The following is a 21,812-nucleotide window of genomic DNA, read 5'->3' on the forward strand; positions in this document are numbered from 1 at the left end:
TTTTTTTTGTGCAAAATTTTGGCACATAAAGCAGTAGAAATACATTTAAAAGAGAGATAATGCACGATGAGAGACATTTGCAGAGGGTTCAAAACCCTATTCAGAAAAAAAAATCAACAGTTTTTACTTATTAGAAATAAGGATCATTGCAAGTAAAAGAGGGTTTGAAAAGTCATTATCATTTTAAAAGAATGAGATTACAAACAGCTTTGAGAGACTGCTTTACAGAAAAAAAGAGAAAAACTATTTTGGCTGGTCAGAAGATTTGGAGTCTCTTGAGAAGAAAGCTAATGGAGAATGTGCCAGCTTTGAGAACAGAGACTGAGACTTCTTTGGTGGAGCGGAGTTCTGATGTCTGTCAGAGAATGTTCCCTCCGAATGGACATTTTCATTCATGGGCAGTAAATCTGGTCCCGCTTGAAGGTTAATCAAAGGAACTCGATTGTCCCCCTTGTTCCTGCCAGACCCTCCAGTCTCACGGTGTGAGCCATCATGGCGAGAATTTCTCTGAGAATTTTCTCTTGTTCCCGACGACTTCCCCGATCGACTTTTTTTCTCATCCTTGACCTTGACGGTGCTGAGCTCGGCGCGAGCTGAGGAGCCATGTCTGATCCCCTCGGAGGGCGGTTGTTTGGACTGTCGATGTGAGTTGAGGTGATGACTCAGAGTGAAGGAGGTGAAGCTCTCAGGGGGTGAGGGCGTGGATGAGGAGGAATTCTGGGCCAGGGAGTCACAGAAGAACAGACTCTTGGGCCCGAGAGAATGGGCTGCGAAGAAGTCATGAGAATCAAAGCTGCGTCTAGCGTAGTTGTGTGAGTGTGAGTGCGAGTGTGAGTGTGAGTGACGCTTGCTGTGGCCAGCAGGTTCCGCTGCATTCATGCTGCTGTGGGCGATGCCACTCATCATAATAGGCATCCTCCTATGGCCACTGGAGGGTTTAGTAGCAGCAGAGAGAGTAGGAATGTCCCCATTCAACATCCACTCTCCTTGCCTGTTACTGCCTGTCGGGCCTCCTGCATAGTAGTATTGCTTAGAAGAGGTATTTGATAAATCTAAATTATTCTCTGCAGATTCCGTGTGGTTTCCAAGTAGACTATTCTGTGTTGATGAAGGAGAAGATGTCTTAGGCTTTGAGACAACGTAATCATTGTAAGGGAGAACGGAAAAAAAGTTCCGATGAGAGTTGGTGTGCTGATGGACTCCAGAATTCTCCGGAAATGGAATCTTTAAGGTCTTCCCACTGGGATAGGATTCAGGTCTTGTGTGGGGAATCTGGCCTGTAAGATCATTGGGAGGACTTTGCCTGAGACGATGTTGGTTTCCGACTGGAGGCTGGGATGAGGGCTTCATGCTATGTGCTAATTGTACATGACCAACAGCATTGTTACTAAAATCATCTACGATGTAACACTTCGGCAAACCATTTGGGAGAGATGGACTTGGCCCAGTTTCTGCAACACTAGGATTTTTCTCTGCAGAAATCATAACTGACTTTGTGTGAGAGTTTTTGTTCTCTGATAGCATGTTTTCACCTGATGAAGAGAGACTAAGTTCTCTTGTACATAACCTGCCAGTAGAAGGAGGTACGTAAACAACTGTTTGACATGATTCTTCAGACACAGAGGATGCTGCTGAACTGGTTCCATTAACAAGAAGCGTGTCAGGGGAAGTATTCTCTAATCTGTCTGCAACATTCACTGCCTTGTGGTCGGATATTGTTGTTCTCTTCGGAATACCAAGTCCAGTACAAGACGACTCATGAGAGGCCATAGAGGTCATGGGGGTCACAGGGCACAAACTAGTTTCCTGATTTCTGCTCCCATTCTGTGTACTGCATAAACTAGTGGGTGATGTTTTGAAGTTACCAGCTCCAGAGGGTGACGGAGTCAAGGCGTTTTGTCCGTGGCTTTTTTTCTTTGGCAATTTGTGTTTGTGTGTTGTGAGATGCTGCTGGAGGTTATCTGTTAACTCTTGTGATGTGGAGGTAACAACAGTCTGCAGTGGTTTTGCGGTGGTATTGGATCGAGCTTCCAAGCGTTCATCTTCATCAAAGTAAAGTCGATATTTGTGTTGAAAATAATCTTTATCTTCTGGTGGCAAGCGAGGTGGAGAGTCTCCATCACTGGGCACATCAGGTAAAAGAGCAGTTTTGTCATAAGACTTGGCCAGGCAGGAGCTGTTGTCCAGGTTTGTGTCATGATGACGCACCACCGGACAAGCCCTGCCTCCAACTCCTCGACAGACCACGCGTTCATTGTTCGAGTCTGAACTTGTCACTGAAGAATTGGAGCTGAAAGAAGTGAAGGAAGTTTTTGCAAGCTGGTCTCTGGGTCCACTCATTACAACCGTTTCTGATACGGCTGAGCTGGGGCTGGGGTTTGGAGTAGATGAGTCTTGTCCTGGTTTGGGGTGCACCTTAGGGTGAATTGGGGAGGGATCAAACAAAAGTCCCTCACTGACACAGGGCTGGCTCAAAGGCTCACCAACAGCAGTGGCCTGATTTGTAGTTACTTCAGCACTGGACAAAGAAGGTGATAAAACCTGAGATAAGTCTTTCTGGCATGGTGCTTTATTTTGAATGTGTGAATTTAGCAGATCTCTTTGCGCAGTTATACCCTGATCTACTTGCTCCTCTTTCACACCATTAGAACATATCAAAGGTCTCTCAAAACTTCTATCAGCAACATGAGATTTGTTCCCTCGAACAGAGCCTGCAATCTTGGCCTGCTTTTCACTACATAACGGATAAGAACTTGTCATTCTTTTGTTCTGGCTTGTCTCATACAGTAAAATTGCGTCTGCGCACGGCTTCAAGCAATCTGAAAAGCAGAAATCAACAGGATCATCTACGTACGGTAAACTTTTAACTCTCTCACACATGGCAATATTAGGTCTGTCCTTATAGGAATAACCTCTGCCGCTTGTGCTATGGCCCATCTTGTAAGGAGTGGCCGATATTTTGTCGTCATTTTGTGCTGCTCCTGTGACCTCTGACTTTACAACACTGACATTGGGGTGAGGAGGTGACAGTTTCTGGGTCTTACTGACACCAGGGACTTGGGTTGCCGTCTCACAACCGCCCACTACAGATGAGACAGTAGCTGCTGTTTTTCTAGATTTCCCCAAACATTTCTGACAGTGTACAGGTTTGCTTCCCTGCTGTTCATGCCTTTTATCTGTTTTTTCTAAACTTTGACTCAATTCTTTTGGACCGACCTCCCGTTTCAAAGACTTTTTCTCATTCAATTTTGAATTTCTCAATTCCTTTTCATTTTGCTTTGAAGAAGAACTTATTTTTTTGGAACAATTGGCTGGGTTTGTAAAAACCATAGAGGATTTCTCTCGGCTGGTGGAGAGGTCCTGAGGCTGTGGTGTGTGCGATGTCTGCTGTGATGGGAAAGAAGTTGACAAGGACTGAGCCTGAGTCACAGGGCACAGTTGTTGAGGTGGTGAGGAGGACAGGGATGACGGCGAGAGTCGCTCCTGAGCATGAGAGTTGGAAGGGGACACTTGAGAAAGATGAGACTCATCAGTACCCACTGAAACTTGGAAGTGCTGAACCGATGGTTGTTTGCTCAGTTCAGTTTGCCCATGACCTCGTGAAGATGGAATCTCAAACTCAGGTCTTCTTGTATTCGCTGGGCTCAATTCGAAAATTTCCGAGCACTGCTTCCGGGGAAAACCAAAGATTCTAAACGATGACTCGCTTCTACCCCCATGTCCGTTGACCTGATGAGAAATCCCGGCCGAGCTGGTCGATGTCAAAGAACTGGTTTTGTCATGAGCTGACACAGCGCTGTGCAGTTGTCTGTTCACTTTGACTGGACTTGACGTACTACTGCATTGGTCTTTCCTTGTTTTAATCTCAAAAGCGGAGGGATCTGAACTGCTAGTCTTCTCTGGCTTCACAGGCTCAAACATTGTCTTGTCCATTCTAGTGGGACCTCCTTTCTTCCCAACACTGTCTTCTGTGGCAGTTGGCGATGATGTCGGGGGAGGGGACTGGTGCCTGGCTGTGGCCGCACTGGCCATCTCCATGACAACCTCGCGCTCAACATCCGCTAAAATCACACGTCCTCTGAAACAGAAGACAGTGGAAATATGTATCAATTTCACCTCAGATTTTAAAAGGACAGCTGTATCTGCAGGAAATATTAGAAATGTTTTATAACAAGAAGAAAAAGGTGTAGAAATCGAAGAAAGGATATTTTTGTTAAAAACAAAGAGTATAATGCACAAAGAAAGAGTGAATGTAAGCTGAAGAAAGGCCCATAATGTAATGGATGTTATGTAAGAGGAGTTTGTTTGTATTGTCGTTTTTGGGGGTATTTTTGGTTGTTGTTGTTTTGTTGTTGTTGTTTTTTTTTTTTTTGGGGGGGGAGCAAAAATGAGACATAATAAGCAGACTGAAAATAATGTAGAGCCCCTCAAAGACACTCTCAACAAGACATATATACTGGATGGAGTTGAAAGGTACCCTCAACAGCTCACATTTAAAAAAAAAAAGCATACAGATAAATTGTGGAACCTCCCACCACCCTTTTACTTTCCTATCATATGTCACTCAAATGAGGAAAATACCCCCCCCCCCCCCCCCCTTAAAGAGGGGGGGCAATTTTAAAAATTCTCTCCACACTATAAAAAATTTTTAGTTTCAAAGTTCCGGGTGCCACCAAACGTTTCGAAAGATGGTTTGCTTCGCCCGCGGGCGACTCGCCCCTTTGGAACCGACAAGAAGCCGTTGTTAGGTAAAGCGTTCAAAAAGTATTGATGTACGGGAAGTAAACTGGACACACACACACACACACACACACACACACACACACACACACACACACAACCCATCTACACACTCTGCATACATTTTAAAAGACATAATATGAACATAATCGAAGACACAAGATGCACGGGGAAGGAGGGAGGAGAGGAGTAGAGGTGGAAGAAAAGACGGAGACGGAGAGAAAAATAGCTCTTCTGCTGTCGTTAATACGGATGAGATCATGCCATCATCGCCACAAGACAAGGGAAGCAATCCTTCATAAAGGGCGAGCAAGGAGTCAAGAGCTGAGTTACCTGCCCCTGGCCGTGGTCCTCCGCTTCCTCCCTCACACCTCGGACTCGCTGGCTCTGTGGCAAGACAGTTAGCAGAAACACACACATTATCACAAACTCATGCAGTTATTTCGTGCTCAGTGACTACGGACAGATTGAGAATTTAGCACATAGAGAGTTAAACTTTAATGTATTCATGGTATTTTGCCCTGTCGCGCACGCTCCTGGACTGTGCAGTTTCATTTGTCACAACACAAATTTACAACCGCACGTCTAGAAGGTCAAAATTAAAACAACTCTTTCTGAAAAAAAATCAATCAAAAATACATGTTAAGATGCTCCTATCATCTCTAACGCAGCACACTTTTGGGCCACGTTCCAAATCCCCAACAACCTATACTCAAGAACGTCCCACTGGCGATTCGTCCACCAAGGATCATCTGCATCACCTTTTTAATCAGGGTGTTTTTGCGCCCACTTCGACCCAGATTAGCTCATTTAAGAGGCGGGCTTCGACCTTTCAGGGTCAATGCGGGCTTCGACCTTTCAGGGTCAATGCGGGCTTCGACCTCTCAGGGTCAATGCGGGCTGAGAGTGATACAACATCTCAACAGAAAGACAGAAACTCGATTTTAAAAAAATTCTCCCCACTCAGGAATCGAACTCGGGTCTCCTGCGTGTGATAGCGAAACGCCTGACTGCTACACCACAGACGCCTATACTATATATCTGCATTTTGCCGTTGTCTGATACCAGAAGAAGTAAAATGGCACCTTCGGACTTTTGGATGATTACATCCAGTACTAATACTGCGCACGCTGCTACGGTCAGAACTAGGTCTTATACGCAGTCATTTAAAGTTAACATTTTTATCTCTAAAGAAGCGCGCTCATATGACCTTATGCAGTTGCCAGCGCCGTAAAACCCAATACTAAACTAAACATCTCTAAAGACGAAGGAGACATTCAGCCTCTATCTTCACAATATATGTAAGCACCTCAAATGGGAGACTCAATGCGACGAATACCATGTGAACATTGTAAACCTGTTCTCAGCACGTCCCGACGGGATGCACGGAACGTAGTCAGGCTAAGAATTAAAGGACTTTCACGAAAAACACGATTCCAAACACTAGACTAATAAGGGTGCATCACTTTGGGCACATGCTCTGGCATTCTACATACAAGAAAACTATCAAGTGGTCATCCAAGCAGAATTATAAAGACGTCCCCCAAAAAATAAATGGTTGGGGTTTATCACTATTACATGCACCAACAATCGACAAAATTTAGATCATTTGAAAGACGGGATTCAACCCTGCCTACCATGCAGGGCCAAAACGGTGAGAGAGGAATACAACATCCCAGCAGAAAGACCGAGATACTCAATAAAAGTTTTTCCCACACGGGAATCAAACTGGGGTCACCCGCGTGCGATGGCAAAGCGCATATAACTACACCACAGACGCTGATAAACAAATCCTGAAATTGGAAAAAAAGAAATACTGTAATTTTTAAAAAGCCTACATAAACCATATATACCTATACATAATAATATACTGAAGTTGGGGGGTCGGTCTGTTACAGGCAAAATAAGACATGAAAAATCCCCTGAAAATGTCCACTGTGAACAAAAACTGTTTGATTTAAATATCCATTACCATGCAATAACACATTATTATCCTGGGTCTTTTAAAAGAGGTAGGACAAATCATGACGTGTAGTAAATTTTTAATGTGTACGCAAAGCCAGCCTGAACAGAGTGGAACACTCCTTTATTCCACCAGAAAGATTAAAGTTCTCTTTACATCTTCCCCACGCAAGAACCGAACATAATAATATGTCGTTTGCGTGCAGGGTAAAGAGCCTAATCATTACACCAAAGACACCGGAAGGTGACTGCTCAAGTCACACAGGCTTTCTGTAAGAAAAGTGAAACGACTTGGATGTATTGGTTGATGGATTGAGTAGATGATTTACGACACTATATCGACTCAGTTGTGGTAATTGGAGGTGGGGAAGAAACAGTGAGTTTTAATTCTGAGCCAAGGGCCATAATTAGAATAACAGTTTTATCACCACCTCGGTCTGAGCAAAGAGATGTGAGAAGCTCATCGACACAATGGCGGTCATTTTGTGCATGGAAAAAGACAGACAGACAGACAGACAGACAAGAACACCAGTTAGATAGACCTTGAGGGCATTCGAGACGAAGAAAAAGGATGCAAAGAGTCGTAACAGTGGCAAGGGGAGACAAGTGGTGTAAAGTACATCCAAAGAAGCACAACGAAGATGGGAAGATGTGAATGGTAATCAAAAGTAAAGGGGAGACCGGGTTAAACAAAATTAAATGGTAACTGGAGGTAAAGGGGAAATAGGGTAGAACAAATTGTAACTGAGGGTAAACGGAAGACAGGCAGGGTGAAAGGGATGGTATCTAAGGGTGAAGGGGAGACTAGGTGAAAGGAATGGTATCTAAGGGTGAAGGGGAGACTGGGTAGAACAAATGGTAACCAAGAGTAGAGGAAGCAAAGGGTAATCGAGGGTGAAGGGGAAACAGGGTGGTAACTAAGGGAGAAGGTGGAGATAGGGTGAAGGGGGTGGTGATCAAGGGTAGAGGAGAGACTGGGTAAGCAAATGGTAACCGAGGGTAAGGGGAAGACAAGTTTTTTAGGTTTAGTAGAGGTTTTACTGCGCTCGCAACTGCATAAGGTCTTATAAGCGCCAGAAGATTTAGAGGTGTTACAAGAGAGTAACAAACATAAAAAGAAGAAGGGAAGATAAGGACAATAGATGTTTGATAGGAAAGAAACAGCAAACCACACCAGAGCACCCACCAACCACCCACTGAGGAAGACAAGGTGAAATGGAACGGTAACTAAGGGTGAAGGAGAAACATGGTGAGGGAATGGTAACTAGGGGAGAAAGGAAGACACGGTGAAATGGAAGGTTATTAAAAGAAAGAAGAGACTGGGTAAAGCGAACGGTAACTGAAATGGGGAACAAAAAAAGAAGGATGAAGTGAAAACTGGAAAGAAAGGCAAACAACCAAACAAAAGAGAACTGGACTTCAAGGTAAGGACGGCATATGAAAGAAGAGCACCTCACACCCCCTTTCCCAGCCTACAGATGGATTTAAGAACAACAACAGCGACCTATACGAAAAATGAGGGTGAAATAAAAAGGGTGAGGTGTGACATATAATATGTATATCACAGCACAAAAAAGGCTGACGGCCAGGCCATCCCCAAAGCACACAACTACTGCACAGGTAAGTTTTGTTATTCTACACGTATTTCCCAGGTCCAAGACTTGTTATAATAAAGTCAAGGCTTTACCAAGGAGTTGTCCAGTTCAGGCTCATGTCATGCTTACTTTGTCTCCTAAAGATGACAACACCATGGCAATATAGTGAATCGATACATACACCCGTGTCTAATTACGATGACAAGAACAAAGCAGGTTAAAATGTGCGGTATATGATGTACGTCTAGGGTGTGTGTGTGTGTGTGTGTGTGTGTGTGTGTGTGTGTGTGTGTGTGTGTGTGAGAGTGTATGTGTGTGTGTGTGTGCGTCTGTGTATGTGTGTGTCTGTGTGTGTGTGCGTGTGCGTCTGTGTGTGTGTGTGTCTGTGTGTCTGTGTGTGTGTGTGTGTGTGTGAGTGTGTGTGTGAGTGTATGTGTGTGTGTGCGTCTGTGTGTGTGTGTGTGTGTGTGTGTATACCAATAAATATATTATATACCAGATACTGGGAAAGATAAATAGAATGTGGCGAGAGCAAAGCTACCAAGTCCTAAGATTTGGAGGAAAAAAAACCAAACCCACACACAAAACACAAAAAACCCATTTGATAAACTGTCTTACAACAAAGGGTATCTTAAGTTTATCCTTGTATAATAATACAACAAAAGAAAAGAAGTTTACATTGGCTCATTTTCATCTATTGCATTTTATGGTCTGCTTCCATTGAAATAGACGTTTCTGGCATTGGCTAGTTCACAGCAGACACCATCAGTATAATATATTGAAGCTGTTTATGTCGATACAAGAAGGATCAGCACCTATTGCACCTAATATGACTTTAACTCACCATATTATGGTTTCATTTCAAGCATTCAGGGTTCTACTGAAAATGACATAATGAGCACAATAGTATTATAGTACTCTATTTTGACTAATTTAGGGCATGTTCGATGAAAGGTGGACAATGCCACAACACAATTAGGTCATAACAATTATAGTTTATACTTCATTATAATAAGCAAGGAAATCATAAATCACGAGGGAGAATACAAACTCAATATTCATATATTCATATTTTCAGTAAGATAGAAGAATTGCTGTTTGTTTATGCAGCAAATATTCTGCATACGTAAACAAACTCGTCATAAGGTTATTTTCAAATGTGACTTCAAGTGTGGGAATTAAGTTTGAGCATCCTAGAACTGATCTCCTTCACTTTAGTACCATCAGTACCACCTGAGTGAAAACTTAAGTCTTCAAACACCCCCCCCCCCCCAACCCTATTCCCACGATATAGAGTGTAATTTGAGTTGGACAAAAGACCTCTTAGAAACTTTCCTTCCAAATACAGCGTCAAATCTAAAAAGCCGAAGACTTATTAAATAACATTCTCTGCAAGATAACACTCTCAAACCGACAAGAGTAAATCCGTTGGTTAGAAAAATAAATTAAAACTTCTAATTTCCAGCTTCTCCACTGATACAGAACTTTTTTCAAACCCTGAAATTTTAATGCTGCCATGCACAAGGAAACAAATTAAATTGGTAATTAGGCAAAAAAGGTCGGTACCTGAATGTTGTGGAATCACATTGTCCTTCCGAAAAGCAGAGACATAAAAAATAATATTTATCATTGTAATTTACATAAAAAATACAGCACCTTTCATAGAATACAACCTGTTCTTAGAAGAGCTACAAAAGTGAAAGAACATGCCTGGTATTTCAACCAAGTGAAGAATTGTGCATGATATAGATATATTTGAAATATAAGTCATTATCATAGGAAAATCAAATGCTAAACACATTCACAAATTGAATATTTTGGACACAAAATCTATCTAAAAAAACATTACCCACAATGCACTGGAAGTCACACAATGCAATTTTCTACTACAAGCAGGACACAAAAAAGATCCTCGAGTACTAGAGGTTTTGTTAATCACACACATTCTTAAAAAACATGGACACTAAAACCTACAGAAGACACATCCACAAAAAAAGAAGCAAACAAGACCAGACATTTCTGCAAGGGTGGACACATTTGTTGAGCTTCTTTTTAGTTGAAATCAGAAAGGTTTGTATGAGAGTCTGCACTGGGCTTAGGGAATTGCATATTGGAAACGTTAGGAAAGATTTGGTTAGGGACATTCCAGACACAAGGCATTCCAGCGCGTCTTATGAGCCATTCAGAGTCTCAATAGTGTCAGAGGTAAAAGCAGTCACTCACCTCTTTTTGGTGAAAAGATTCTTGATGGAAGCCTTCAGATGCATTTTCTTCCTGGCACTCACAGGGTCCTCCGCTGCCTTAGGAGGGCCACTGTCTGATCCATACTTGCCTACATCTTTGCCTTTTTTTCTCCCGTCTCTCTTTTTCCCCCTCTCCACCTCAGTGGACTGAGACAGGTCAGTGACCTCAAGGGGAGGTAAGTCAAGATGGTCTGGGTCATCAGTCTCGCCATTGTAGCTGCGAGGGCTGGAGTCAATAGCCGTCTCTAGAGGAGGCCCCGTGGTGTTCTTGCTGCTGATGCTGCTGAGAGAGGTGGAGAAGAGCTGGGTGTGGGTGGAGTTATTGTGGAGCTGTAACTCCACTGAGGCAGTGGAGATTTTTGTTTGGTCTCTCGACATTTGCTCTGATTTGTGAGAGGAGGATGAGGAAGAAGACGGTCCCTCACACTTATTGGAGGAAGATGAGGAAGACGAGGTAGGGTACAGAGAGGAATACGGCCGCTGAGCTCCAGACACAGGGCTATTTCCTCTCTGTGACAAAGATGACGTCGATAAGGTAGATGATTTCGAAGTGCCTTCTGACACAGTGAGGCTCTCGTTCGGATCCAACAGTGGTGAGTTGAAAGAAGGTGGTGGGAGTGGCTGAGACAACCGTGGGCTGCGTCCTGCAGTAGAGGTCGAGGTCACTGCTGTCTGCCGAGGGGAATATTTGTTTCCGCGGAGTAACGCCGAAGGTAGAGAGTGGCCCTGGCTGTCTGAAGGAGCATCGTTGAGACTGGAGTCCTCATCATCAATCCCGTTACGAGCTACTTCTCTGTCCAAGCCTGTGTGAGAGCCAGCACTTCGAGGGGAGGAATTGAGTTTCTCAGACACAGGAGCTCTGTTATAATCTTTCTGTACAAGATGAGCCTCTGAAACACCATTACTAGCACCAACACCACTGGCAATACTCTTCTGTGTAAGTGACAGCAAAAACTGTTGGTTACTTTTAGACACACTGTGCAAGTCACCTCCATGAGCTCTCTGTTTTTCTTTATGAGCTGCTTCTACGCCATTTCTCTTGTGGTGCTCTAAACTCTGTCCATTCAGCGAGGGATCACTACCCACAGCTACACCTCCTCCACCATTTCTGTCACTCTCAGAGAAGTACTTTCCATTCGGTGATGATTCCTGCCCATTAGTGGATGCAAGTACATCTGGAGGACCCCTTGAGGAAGTTAGAGGCTTGCCGTTGTGCTCTGAGCTTGAGGATAGGTCTCTTTCATCTAGACTGTGGGACAATTCATACAGCTCGCTGTCAATCTTAGACTGATTCACAGTACACACAAGAGTAGACAAAGTCCCCTTTCTGTCCTTACCTTGCTGCTCTCTCTGCCCACGCATGCTTGCATTTGCACTGATCCCATTACGCTGCTCACCAGCCATTTGCTTCAGAGCAGTAGTTGATTTCTCTACGTAACTGGCTATGCTGGTCATGTGATCTGAAGGTTCGCAACCACCCCTCAGCACACTTTCAACTTCCTCTTCCTCCTCATCTTCCATATCTCTCCCAGCCGATAGATTCGCATCTGACCACAGTTTCTCGGCTAGACTTTGAGTGACCTCCTCAGAGCTAAATTCCCTCCGCACGGGCTGGTGCCTGCCAGACCTTCCGCCTTGCTGCTCTAAGCGATGTTGAATGAGGTCAAGGTCAAGCTCATGCCCATCGTTGGAACCGTGACTGCTGCTGTGATGGTGTGAGCCAGTCGTGGCCAGAGAGTGACTGTCGCTGGCACGCGTGTCGTCCTCGTCATCCTCCACATCCAACATGGTTGCAGTAGGGTAGGGGGAGGGGCGGGATGGGAGTAGGTCATGGGCGGACAGGGGTGGGCCTCGCATGTGAGGAGAGTGACTAGGCATGGACGCTGGCAGGCCGTGAGAGCTAAGCATAAAGTCGTTTGACGTGGGCCTGTTGAAAAGAAGAGATGAAATTCTCGTTAGAAAGGAAGTAAATGATCATGTTTGAAATAAAATAATAAAAGTACTGTTTACATGAAAGTATGTGTCATGTATTCATTCCTGGTTAACTTACTCAGCAATGGCATAAAGATTGTCTGCATTGGTTGGCCTGTCTACCAGTCTCTCTGTTTGTCATTCAGTAGATGGATAGATAGGTAGGTAGGTAATTACATAGCTAGGTAGGTTGGTAGATTGGTAGCTAGGTAGATTGTTGGGTGGGGAGGAATGTTTACCATTACAAACAAAATTTCACCATGGAGATCAGTAAAAGAGAAATTTCATTAAGTTACTTTTTTTCCCACACAGATGAGTTATAATGCTAGGCTTACATGGGAGGCTGTGACCTGCGGAGATGTTTCCGGCTGATGATGGTGGGCCTGTGCTGGGAGTCTAGAACATATGGCCCCAATGCTGAGTGAGGCCGGGGCTGTGGGCCAGGGTAGCCGTGGGCCCGAGCCGGAGAGTCGTTGTAGTGTGGAGAGTGGTAGGTATTTGAGTGGCTGAGAAAGTCAATAGCTGAGGACGGGCGGCTGCGCGGAGAGGCTGTACGCATGAAGATTTCATGGCCACTGGGGGCTGGGGGGTTGTAGGAGGGAGATGGCTGACGCTTCCTCACCTGAAGGCAGATGTTGGGTTGAGTTATAATTTTAGCTGAGAGATAGTTACAGTCAGTTACAGTCATAGTTGAATCATTGTTTTAGTTGAATTGTTGTTATAGTTAAGTTATAGTGTTACTTGAGCTAAAGCTTTAATTGAGTTGTAATAACAATTCGTTAAAGTCATGGTTGAACCATCGTTTTAGATAATTTCCAGTTTTATAACAAAGAAAAATCACTACATCTGACTGGAAACAGACTTGAATGCGAACTTCTTTGACTTTAAATTTTTAGACGAAAGGGAAGCGATGATCCTTTAATGCAGAGAAACATGCATTTAGGGGAAAACAAACAAAGTTAAGTTCCTCTTCAGGAAAACAATAGGAATGGCAAATGATCTTGTCCATACTGTTTCCTCAATATAAATTTGCATCAAGCTCTCAACATAAAGACAAAGCACAGGACTTTACAGTCTTAAAAGCTTGTTACTGGACAAATTTGAAACTCACTTGCCTCATTTTTCCCTTATTCATGTAACCAATCACATCAGCTCGTACAAAGCAATATAATTTAACAAATAGGCTGATACAATGCCAACGTTTTCTGTCTATACGTTTGATAATAGACAAAGTTTTCTTGTAAAACTAAAAAACACCAAAACATTGACTTTCATTTTAGTAGACAGGACAGCAGTTTAGGTTAGAAGGATAACCCAGTCTCTGGACTAAGCCGCCCGACTATGTTATGAAGAAGATGGGTGTCCTGACAAGTAAACCAGTCAAACAGTTCAGTTAAAAGATTCTCCTTGCCTTGAACTTTCTAGCACGAGGTCCAATAATCTCCCCCGAGCCCTCTAGGCCTGTGGGCATTACGGACTGGCTGCGTGGGACATGGGAGAACATCCGGGGGTCTGGGTAGCTGCTGTAAGCAGTCAAGTCCGGCTGACTCAATGCACCCATCCGGGAAGGGACTGAGGGGCGGGGCAACTGTCGGCGGAAGGCGGGGCCTATGTTGTGATGCTGCTGTTGCTTTGGGTCGTAGTAAGGGTCTTCAAGCCACTCTGGCAGTACTCTGCTGATTGAAGATAGTCCAAATAAGTTCTTATTCTACAAAATCATTGTATCAACAAATTGTAATCATGTGAGTTAATAAAAATTAATGGAAATAAGATTGAGAAAGAAAGCTATGAATGGGCAAATGCAAGGTCTTAATACATAAAACAGACACAGTTGATAAAATGGCAATTTGCTGGCAAAGAGTTTAACTGGCTTCAATAAAATGAAACTCACATCACTGAAAATAGATAGAAACTCCATCAGAGTAGGAGCAAATCATTTGCACTAACTCTAAAGACTAAAAATAGAGTTTAACTTTTATCTTATTTCAATAGAAGAGAGGGGACTGTAACACAATTATGGTTTCTTTAACACACAATTTTACATTCCAAAATGGCAAATCCATTTGTACTTGAAATCAGTTCAACTGACGAAACATAATCATAAATAATTCTCATGAAAATTTAATAAAATGCAAGTCAACAGAGACAGAACCTGCAGCTATCACTTTATCACATTAGACCAATCGACGAATAGTGCAACCATTTCTATTCCAACACCCATTTCTACATCTTTTGTCCGATGACTACTACTATACCTCTTGTCCACTAGTTGCTCATACATCTCTGGGTCCTTTTTTTTGTTTGGGGGGGGGGGGGGGGGAGGGGGGGTTCGTTTTGCCTTTTTTTTTTTGCAACTGTTTAGTTTTAATACAAGTTTTACAGCACTTGCAACACAAATAGGTCATATACCAGCCAAAGATTAGAAGGGTTACTAGAGAGTAACACACAAAGAAAAGAAGAAGGGGAGATAAGGATGAAAGTCGTTTGATAGGAAAATAGGAGTAAACCACACCAGAGCATCCGCCATCCATCCACAATCTCTGGTCCAATAATAGCACAACAACATGTCCTACCCATGATCTGATTTAGCAAAGGCACGTGCTGAGGTCATGTCCTCTTCCGTGGAGTTGATTCCGCTGTCGCGGGCACTGACTGTCTGGCTCGTGTCAGCACTGGACCTACGGGAAAGAACCCACAGTCTGAGAGATAAGGTGACACTGACACAATGCTATATTATGAGGCAGAATGGTGAAAGATCAGTGTTGCCATCAATTACCAAGTGAAATTATGACATGGATACTTTTCTTACACATAGCACTGTTACCCTTTAATACCATATAAAGAGGTTCCCAAGAGAAAGAAAGGACAAGACAACCTTTCGTTCTCCATAGGAACTTCAATATACTATTATTAGCTCCGCAAAGAGTTGTTTTTATGTGCCAGTGTTGTCCAAAACTGACCATGTAACTATACTCAAACAAACAGTAGACAGCAATGGCAGTGATAACATAGGCTTCTCAGAAAAAAATTTTTTTTAATGTAGGCCTAATTTGTAATTCCTTTCCAAAAGAACTTTGTAAACATATTAGCACAGACAAAATCTTAAGTTTTTAACTCCTGACACTTTGCGGTCACATGGCGCAATAACGCGATGGTGAAAATTATACGTTCCGGTCACCTGGCGCAGTTCTGGGTGCGCCAGGCCCCAGAGGTCCATTGTAGATACTCTCCTGGCTGGGTGACCAGATGAGGTATTTTGTACTGCTGGTGATGTGACTGCAAAGTGTTAAACTTAATACAATAAAAGCAAAAATTGAACAAGTGTGGATATAAAATACTCAAAATAAATCACCATCACCTCTGCAAATTGAAAGCAACACTGACTTTAATCTAACACAGATTTTCTTGGGATAAATTGTGTTAAAGAAATAATTATGTGACTCTTGGCATGCATCATTTACACCAATCCATTCAAACAGTCAACTAAAAATATTGCTAAGTGGTCACAGGTCACAGAGGACAGAAGAGGCTGACCCCACATGACTGTCCCGTGCCAGGTCCTGCATGGCGGCCGACAGGTCCACGTTGAGACGTTCCACAAAACTCTGCAGTTGTCTCAGCGTTGTCTGCAGCAGCGGGTAGTCAGGGTGGGTAGGCGGGGTTGGGCGCGCGATTTGCTGGAGAAAAAAAAGAACAGTAATTAAAGTTACCATAGGCAAAGAGCTTTTGTGATCTGATTATTCTCTAAAATCATTTGGGCTTACCCGTACTGTGGATGTTAACATCTTATTCTTTTAAATCATTACTTGTACTGTGGAGGTTAGCATTAAAAGTAAGATAGGATAAATTGGTACACATTTTGATGTTATCATTTTAAAACCTTGATCCCCAGATTCCTGCCTGTAATGAGAATTACTCTGCATGAGATTTCAGATTCTAACCATCAAGACCAATACAAACAAACAAAACCTCTGTCCAATCCATCATATGTATGTGGTTTAGCTGTGAGTGATTTGTGACTAGTTCACTAAGCCAACTGTATGACACCTTTACATTATGCCAGAGAATACATTCTGCTGATCAGTTTTTGGGAGGATACAGAAAAGGGAGCTTACTGAAAGCTATTTCCAAACTTCCAAATGGCACTTCTGTCGTTTTTCCTGTCAGGTTTAACCTGAATTATCTCACGGTACCCTTCTAAACATAGCTGATCTTGCTCTCAGAGCTGATTACTCGCGTCATATCTCTATCACACTGAGGGTAAACTATATTTTATAACGTTGCTATAGTGTCAATACTGTGATGTGTCACACTGATGAACTCACTTGAAGCTGCAGCAAGTATTTAGGCAGGTGCTGCACCGGGGCCAGGAGGAGGGAGAACAGATCCTCACGCTCACAGCTGCTCTGTTTGATGGCCTGACAAGCATACAAATACACATTATAAAAAGAATATAGATGTTATTATCATTCAGTCATTGAAAACTTGAGAACCTTTTCATTCATAGTGCAGCATGTAAAAAAGTGATCACCATTTAAATGTTCCTTAAAGTGGAATGCTAAGCAGTACACATTTTTAAACAACAGATTTTCTAAAAGACAGCAACACCTTATATATCTGAACCAAGAATAAGAATTCCATTTTTTCTCCTTTTGAGTGAAGAGAAGTACTTCGATATAATAACTCACACAATAGTGCTGAGAAAAGAAAAACTGACAAACAGAATAATATGAAGGAATAGAAAGAAGCACAACCTACCAAATGTCCCTTCCAACCACCCGCAAGAAACATTCAGACACAAGAAACATAAGCAACTTACAGAGATAAATGAAGAGAAAAACAAAGACTACTGAAATATCAGTAAGGAAATCAAGTTCATTTTGAACATCCTAAAGGAATGATCAAAATTGAGAATTTCAAAAATACTAAACCACTTAAATGTCACTGGACAAATACAACATTAAAGCATGGACCCCAATTTATCATATGAGCACAGTTCTGCAAATGTTCAGTTGTAGTTTATGGTCCATCAACACAATATCACAGTCACAAGAACAAATTAAGAAAGCATAGACAGAACAGATGTTATACAATAGACAGTTTGCATAATAGGAGACAATACTAATGCAAGCAGGACAGTTTGGAGATAAAGAGGGAAAGAACTTAAGAGAAAGAGAAATAACCTTGAGGAAAGACTTGAAGTTTGGTGACTGTGACAGAGCTCGTCTCAAGCAAGTGACAGCTGTTGGCAAATCCTCCACATATTCTCTGTACAAGTTCATCACGGAATCCTGAGAAGAAGACAGATTCAGACGGGTTACTTCCACTGTACAAACATCTTTTTACTCATTTTTATGCTCAGAAAAGTAAGTAAAATGGCTTTACAATCATCCAGCTATCGCGAACCTGGCAGAAATTTTTACATGATTTCTTTTTTTCTGTGACCTGGTCAATTTCTGCCAAAAATTCAACTGTCTAATCTATCAATCTTATAACATCACATTCATTGTCAGTCCAAATACAACTTGCTAAAATACCTGGTATGTGTCTGAGATTAATTTTGAGACAGTCCTAAATTATAATGGCTGTGAACAAATTACTAGCAACAGTATACTGAGCACATGTTACAAGGAAGCAATTGTTAACAATCGTTTCACCTGCAAATGTGATGTTTTTGACAATTTAAGGGATACTGCAACCTGTCTTTTTCTTTTCACTAAGAATGGAAAATAAAATACACTCTATAAAATTATACCTGGTATTTTTTTCTGCTGTATTATTAGTTTGGTAACTTACCCTCTATCTGGGGAGTCCATGTAAATATGTTTTTCCAGCAGGTAGAAAATAAAATGAAACACCCCCATCCCACACAAATATAGCTCTTACATACCATCAAATATTTGAAGAAAAAGACAGAAAGATTTAAGTTTCTGAATTCAAGTGCAGCAGCAAACAACTGACCTCAGAATGCGACTCTGTGACCCGTGACAAGAGGTCAGCGACCACGCCCATGTGTGTCCAGTGCACCAGTCTGTCCTGCAGCCCTGTACAGATGTGGCAGTGCTGGGCGTAGAGCTGGTCAAGGTAGGGAGGGAACAGCACATCCAGCTCCTGGGCGCTGAGGAAGCCAGCCGTCTGCAGAGGGGTCAGGTAGGTGTTGAGGAGTGACCACAGCCGAGAGCAGTAGTCACGTTCTGAGTCAGCCAGCTCTTTGACTGCTCGCTGTCTGTGGGCTGAGATAAGAAAGAGTTTAGTTTTAGTTTTAGGAAGAGTTTAACGGCACTTGCAACACAATGAGGTAATATAAGTGCCGAAGATTGGAGGTGTTACAAGAGAGTAACAAAAACAAAAATAGAGGAGGGGGCAGGGGGGAGATAAAGACGATAGATGTTTGATAGGAAAGAAGGGGCAAACCACACCAGAGCACCCTCCAACCACCCATGATAAGGATGAGTTTAGCGAGAGTAAAGAGAAACACAGTAACAGTCATTCAGTGCAAGTAAGGTGCATCAATGCGATTAAGGTAATTTGATGCAAGCAAAAAGCAAGTAATAAAGACAGAAACAAGGAAGGGACAGTAAAGAAAATAGACCTACCAGAGACACCCTTCGACCACCAAGACGATAAGAATTAATAACAATAACAATAATTGCATTTATATAGCCCATATCCATGCTCAAGAGCATGCTCTATGCGCTTTACAACTATTATTACCCCAGCAGACCCTCTGAGAACACTGAGAAACATGCTCGGCTTCCGCGGGAACACACAGTGCAAGCTGCGGATTTCACGCGCTCAAACACTATCAAACTGACAAGAATTACAATGTGTTGTTCACTTGAACTGAGAGGGCAGGTTGAGTTGGGGCGGAATGGGGTGGATAGAGAGTGTATGCAAGACAAAAATGGAGAGGAACAGGAAGAGAGAGCAGAGAAAGTGACCAAGAGAGGATGAGCGACAATACAACGAACAAGAGAAAGACATTTATTTCTCCCCTTGACACGATGGAGAGGCCCAAAACAGTAAGCAAAGTCAGTTGAAATTTTTAAAGATGGTCATCCATTCCACGCCTCAGAACTGTTTAGTCCAAAGTGTACTTCAGTAAAAAGGCACTTCGGACAAAATAGTTTTGAAGCGACACATTGTCGGGGAGGAAAGTATTGGTCTTGGAGACCAGTGTCATTAATACATAGAAATAACGCAAGAGCAGGGGCGGGATGTGATTATTTGAACAGGTGAATGTCTTGGACAGGTTGCTGCTAGAGCAGGTTCGACTGTATTCAAAATCTTTTTAAATCTTCGTGGTGTATCCACCTACCCGCCCGGTCTACGTCCCTGTTCCTTGTGAGTGAGGGCAAGCCCGTCGCGGAGGGCAAACTGTGGCGTCTGTTCCCACTGTCCTCCTCTGTGGCCTGTGCTGCCCGTGGTGTGTAGTGTGAAGCACGTCGATTCTCTTCCCCTTCTTCATCGCTAGACTCCGACAGGTTGAGGTTCAAACATTTTTCTCCCAGGGCTTGAGTCAGACTGAGGCTGCGGCAAGCCAGAGCTGTGACTTCGTTCTCTGAAAATAACATTCACAAAATCCTTCTTATTTTATTCTTAAAGAGTTAGTTAGACTACCGAACCTGTAATCATGAGATTGTGAGGCTCAGCTTGTGTCCGTGGGAAAGGCACTTTACAAGAACTTTCCCATTTGGTTCATACCTATCGGAGATGGGTGTTAAATTCAGAGGCCTCGGCTCTTAAATAATCTTACAGCTTTCAAAGATTTTTTAAAAATTGTTTGACGGAGAAGAAATGTTGTTGTTTTTTTCAAAGAATCGCCCAAAAGAGAGAAATAAAAATGAAAAATGTGAGGCAGCGTGGTGAAATCAGGCTTAGGTCAAAATAATGAAATCCATAAAATCAGCATTTTTCGGACAGTTTGGAAATTATTTTCAAATTTTTGATTTTTGGCTCAACACTTTGTATGTCCATTCAAGAACACTTTTGCGTGTGGATTTTAAGGAAAAACGATTAAAGCCGCAAAAAATATGACTTTGCAGTTTCCAAGGACTCTTAAGCTATGGAAGTCACCAAACTTTGGCACCTATTTTTTCGCTAATTTTACTTCTGAAACCAGGCGACCCCAATTCCTTCAATCGCAAATATCTCGACTTTTATTCAAGATAAACGCACATTTTTTTACCAAAAGGAAGACTAATGAACAGGCTTTAAGAAAATACTAAAATCTCCATACGCTCAAAATTCGACGAGCGCCTGATTCCACCACGTTGTGACAAAAACAGTTCAACTAGGCAAGACATACTCAACTGGTTTAACAAAAAAAGTACTATCTTATTAAAACAAAAAAGTAATTGTCCACAAGTTTCAACCAAATACCCGAAATTGGAAAGCGGAGGAGCTAAATTTTGACAAAATTCAAAGCGAAATAGGAAATTTTGGTTTAAAGCTGGTCAAGCGAAATACATAAGGTAGACACTGACTTATTTCGTAAACATCACGACGCCACATGTGCTGTTCACTAACCCACTGCTGAGGGCAGGGCAGCCATGTCACTGCTGGGGAAGCCGTCCTCACTCAGCACCGGCACTTCGGGCAGTTGGCCGCGCCATTCCGTCTCCTGACCTTCATCCTGGGAGTTGGCAACGGTGAGCCTTGGGACGGCTGTCTGGACCTGAGCTCGTCTAGTTTTGAGTGAGGAGAAGCACAAAGGAATAATGTCAGTTACTTTTCCACTGTACAGCCCTAAATGACATCAGAACTACACTTCTCCCTCCGCGACTTAACATTGACAATACACTCTACGGAACATTACAGCAACTGCAGCAAACCTGCGCTTATCACTACATGGCATTGGACAGAAGGGCGAGACCCCAGTTGTTGCTGGTTTGATAACAACAACAACATGTCAGTTACTTATCGTTTCCGTAAAGAGAAGCACAAAGACATACTGTCACTTACTCGTATTTCTTGTTTCAATAAAGAGGAGCACAAAGACATAATGTCAGTTATTTATTGTCTCAGTAAAGAGAAGCAAAAAGAAATAATGTCATATACTTATTGTTTGAGTCAAGAAAAGCACAAAGACATAATGTCAGTTATTTATTGTTTCAGTAAAGAGAAGTACATCAATTCAATCTGAATACTTTAGTTCAGTTCGAGTAAGAGTAAGAGTTTTACTGTACTTGCAATACAGTACAGTCAGTATGTGTGTGTGTGTGTTTGTGTGTGTGTGTATGTATGTGTGTGTGTGTGTGTGTGTGTGTATGTATGTGTGTGTGTGTGTGTGTGTGTGTGT

General features: G+C 42.6%; 1 protein-coding gene across 1 annotated transcript in view; it reads right to left on the minus strand.

Moving 5' to 3' along the window:
- LOC101857266 (serine-rich adhesin for platelets) overlaps nt 1–21,812 on the minus strand; it is a gene marked incomplete in the record, with an annotated part of 110,303 nt that continues 88,491 nt past the window's right edge. The window contains 11 exon segments of the mRNA XM_013085564.2: nt 1–4,078; nt 10,521–12,467; nt 12,847–13,133; nt 13,923–14,187; nt 15,085–15,189; nt 16,046–16,188; nt 16,837–16,929; nt 17,695–17,802; nt 18,473–18,744; nt 19,830–20,072; nt 21,041–21,198. Coding sequence (XP_012941018.1) covers nt 244–4,078; nt 10,521–12,467; nt 12,847–13,133; nt 13,923–14,187; nt 15,085–15,189; nt 16,046–16,188; nt 16,837–16,929; nt 17,695–17,802; nt 18,473–18,744; nt 19,830–20,072; nt 21,041–21,198 — 7,456 coding nt within the window.

This window comes from Aplysia californica, unplaced genomic scaffold (assembly GCF_000002075.1).
Source record: "Aplysia californica isolate F4 #8 unplaced genomic scaffold, AplCal3.0 scaffold00387, whole genome shotgun sequence".
Taxonomy (NCBI): domain Eukaryota; kingdom Metazoa; phylum Mollusca; class Gastropoda; order Aplysiida; family Aplysiidae; genus Aplysia; species Aplysia californica.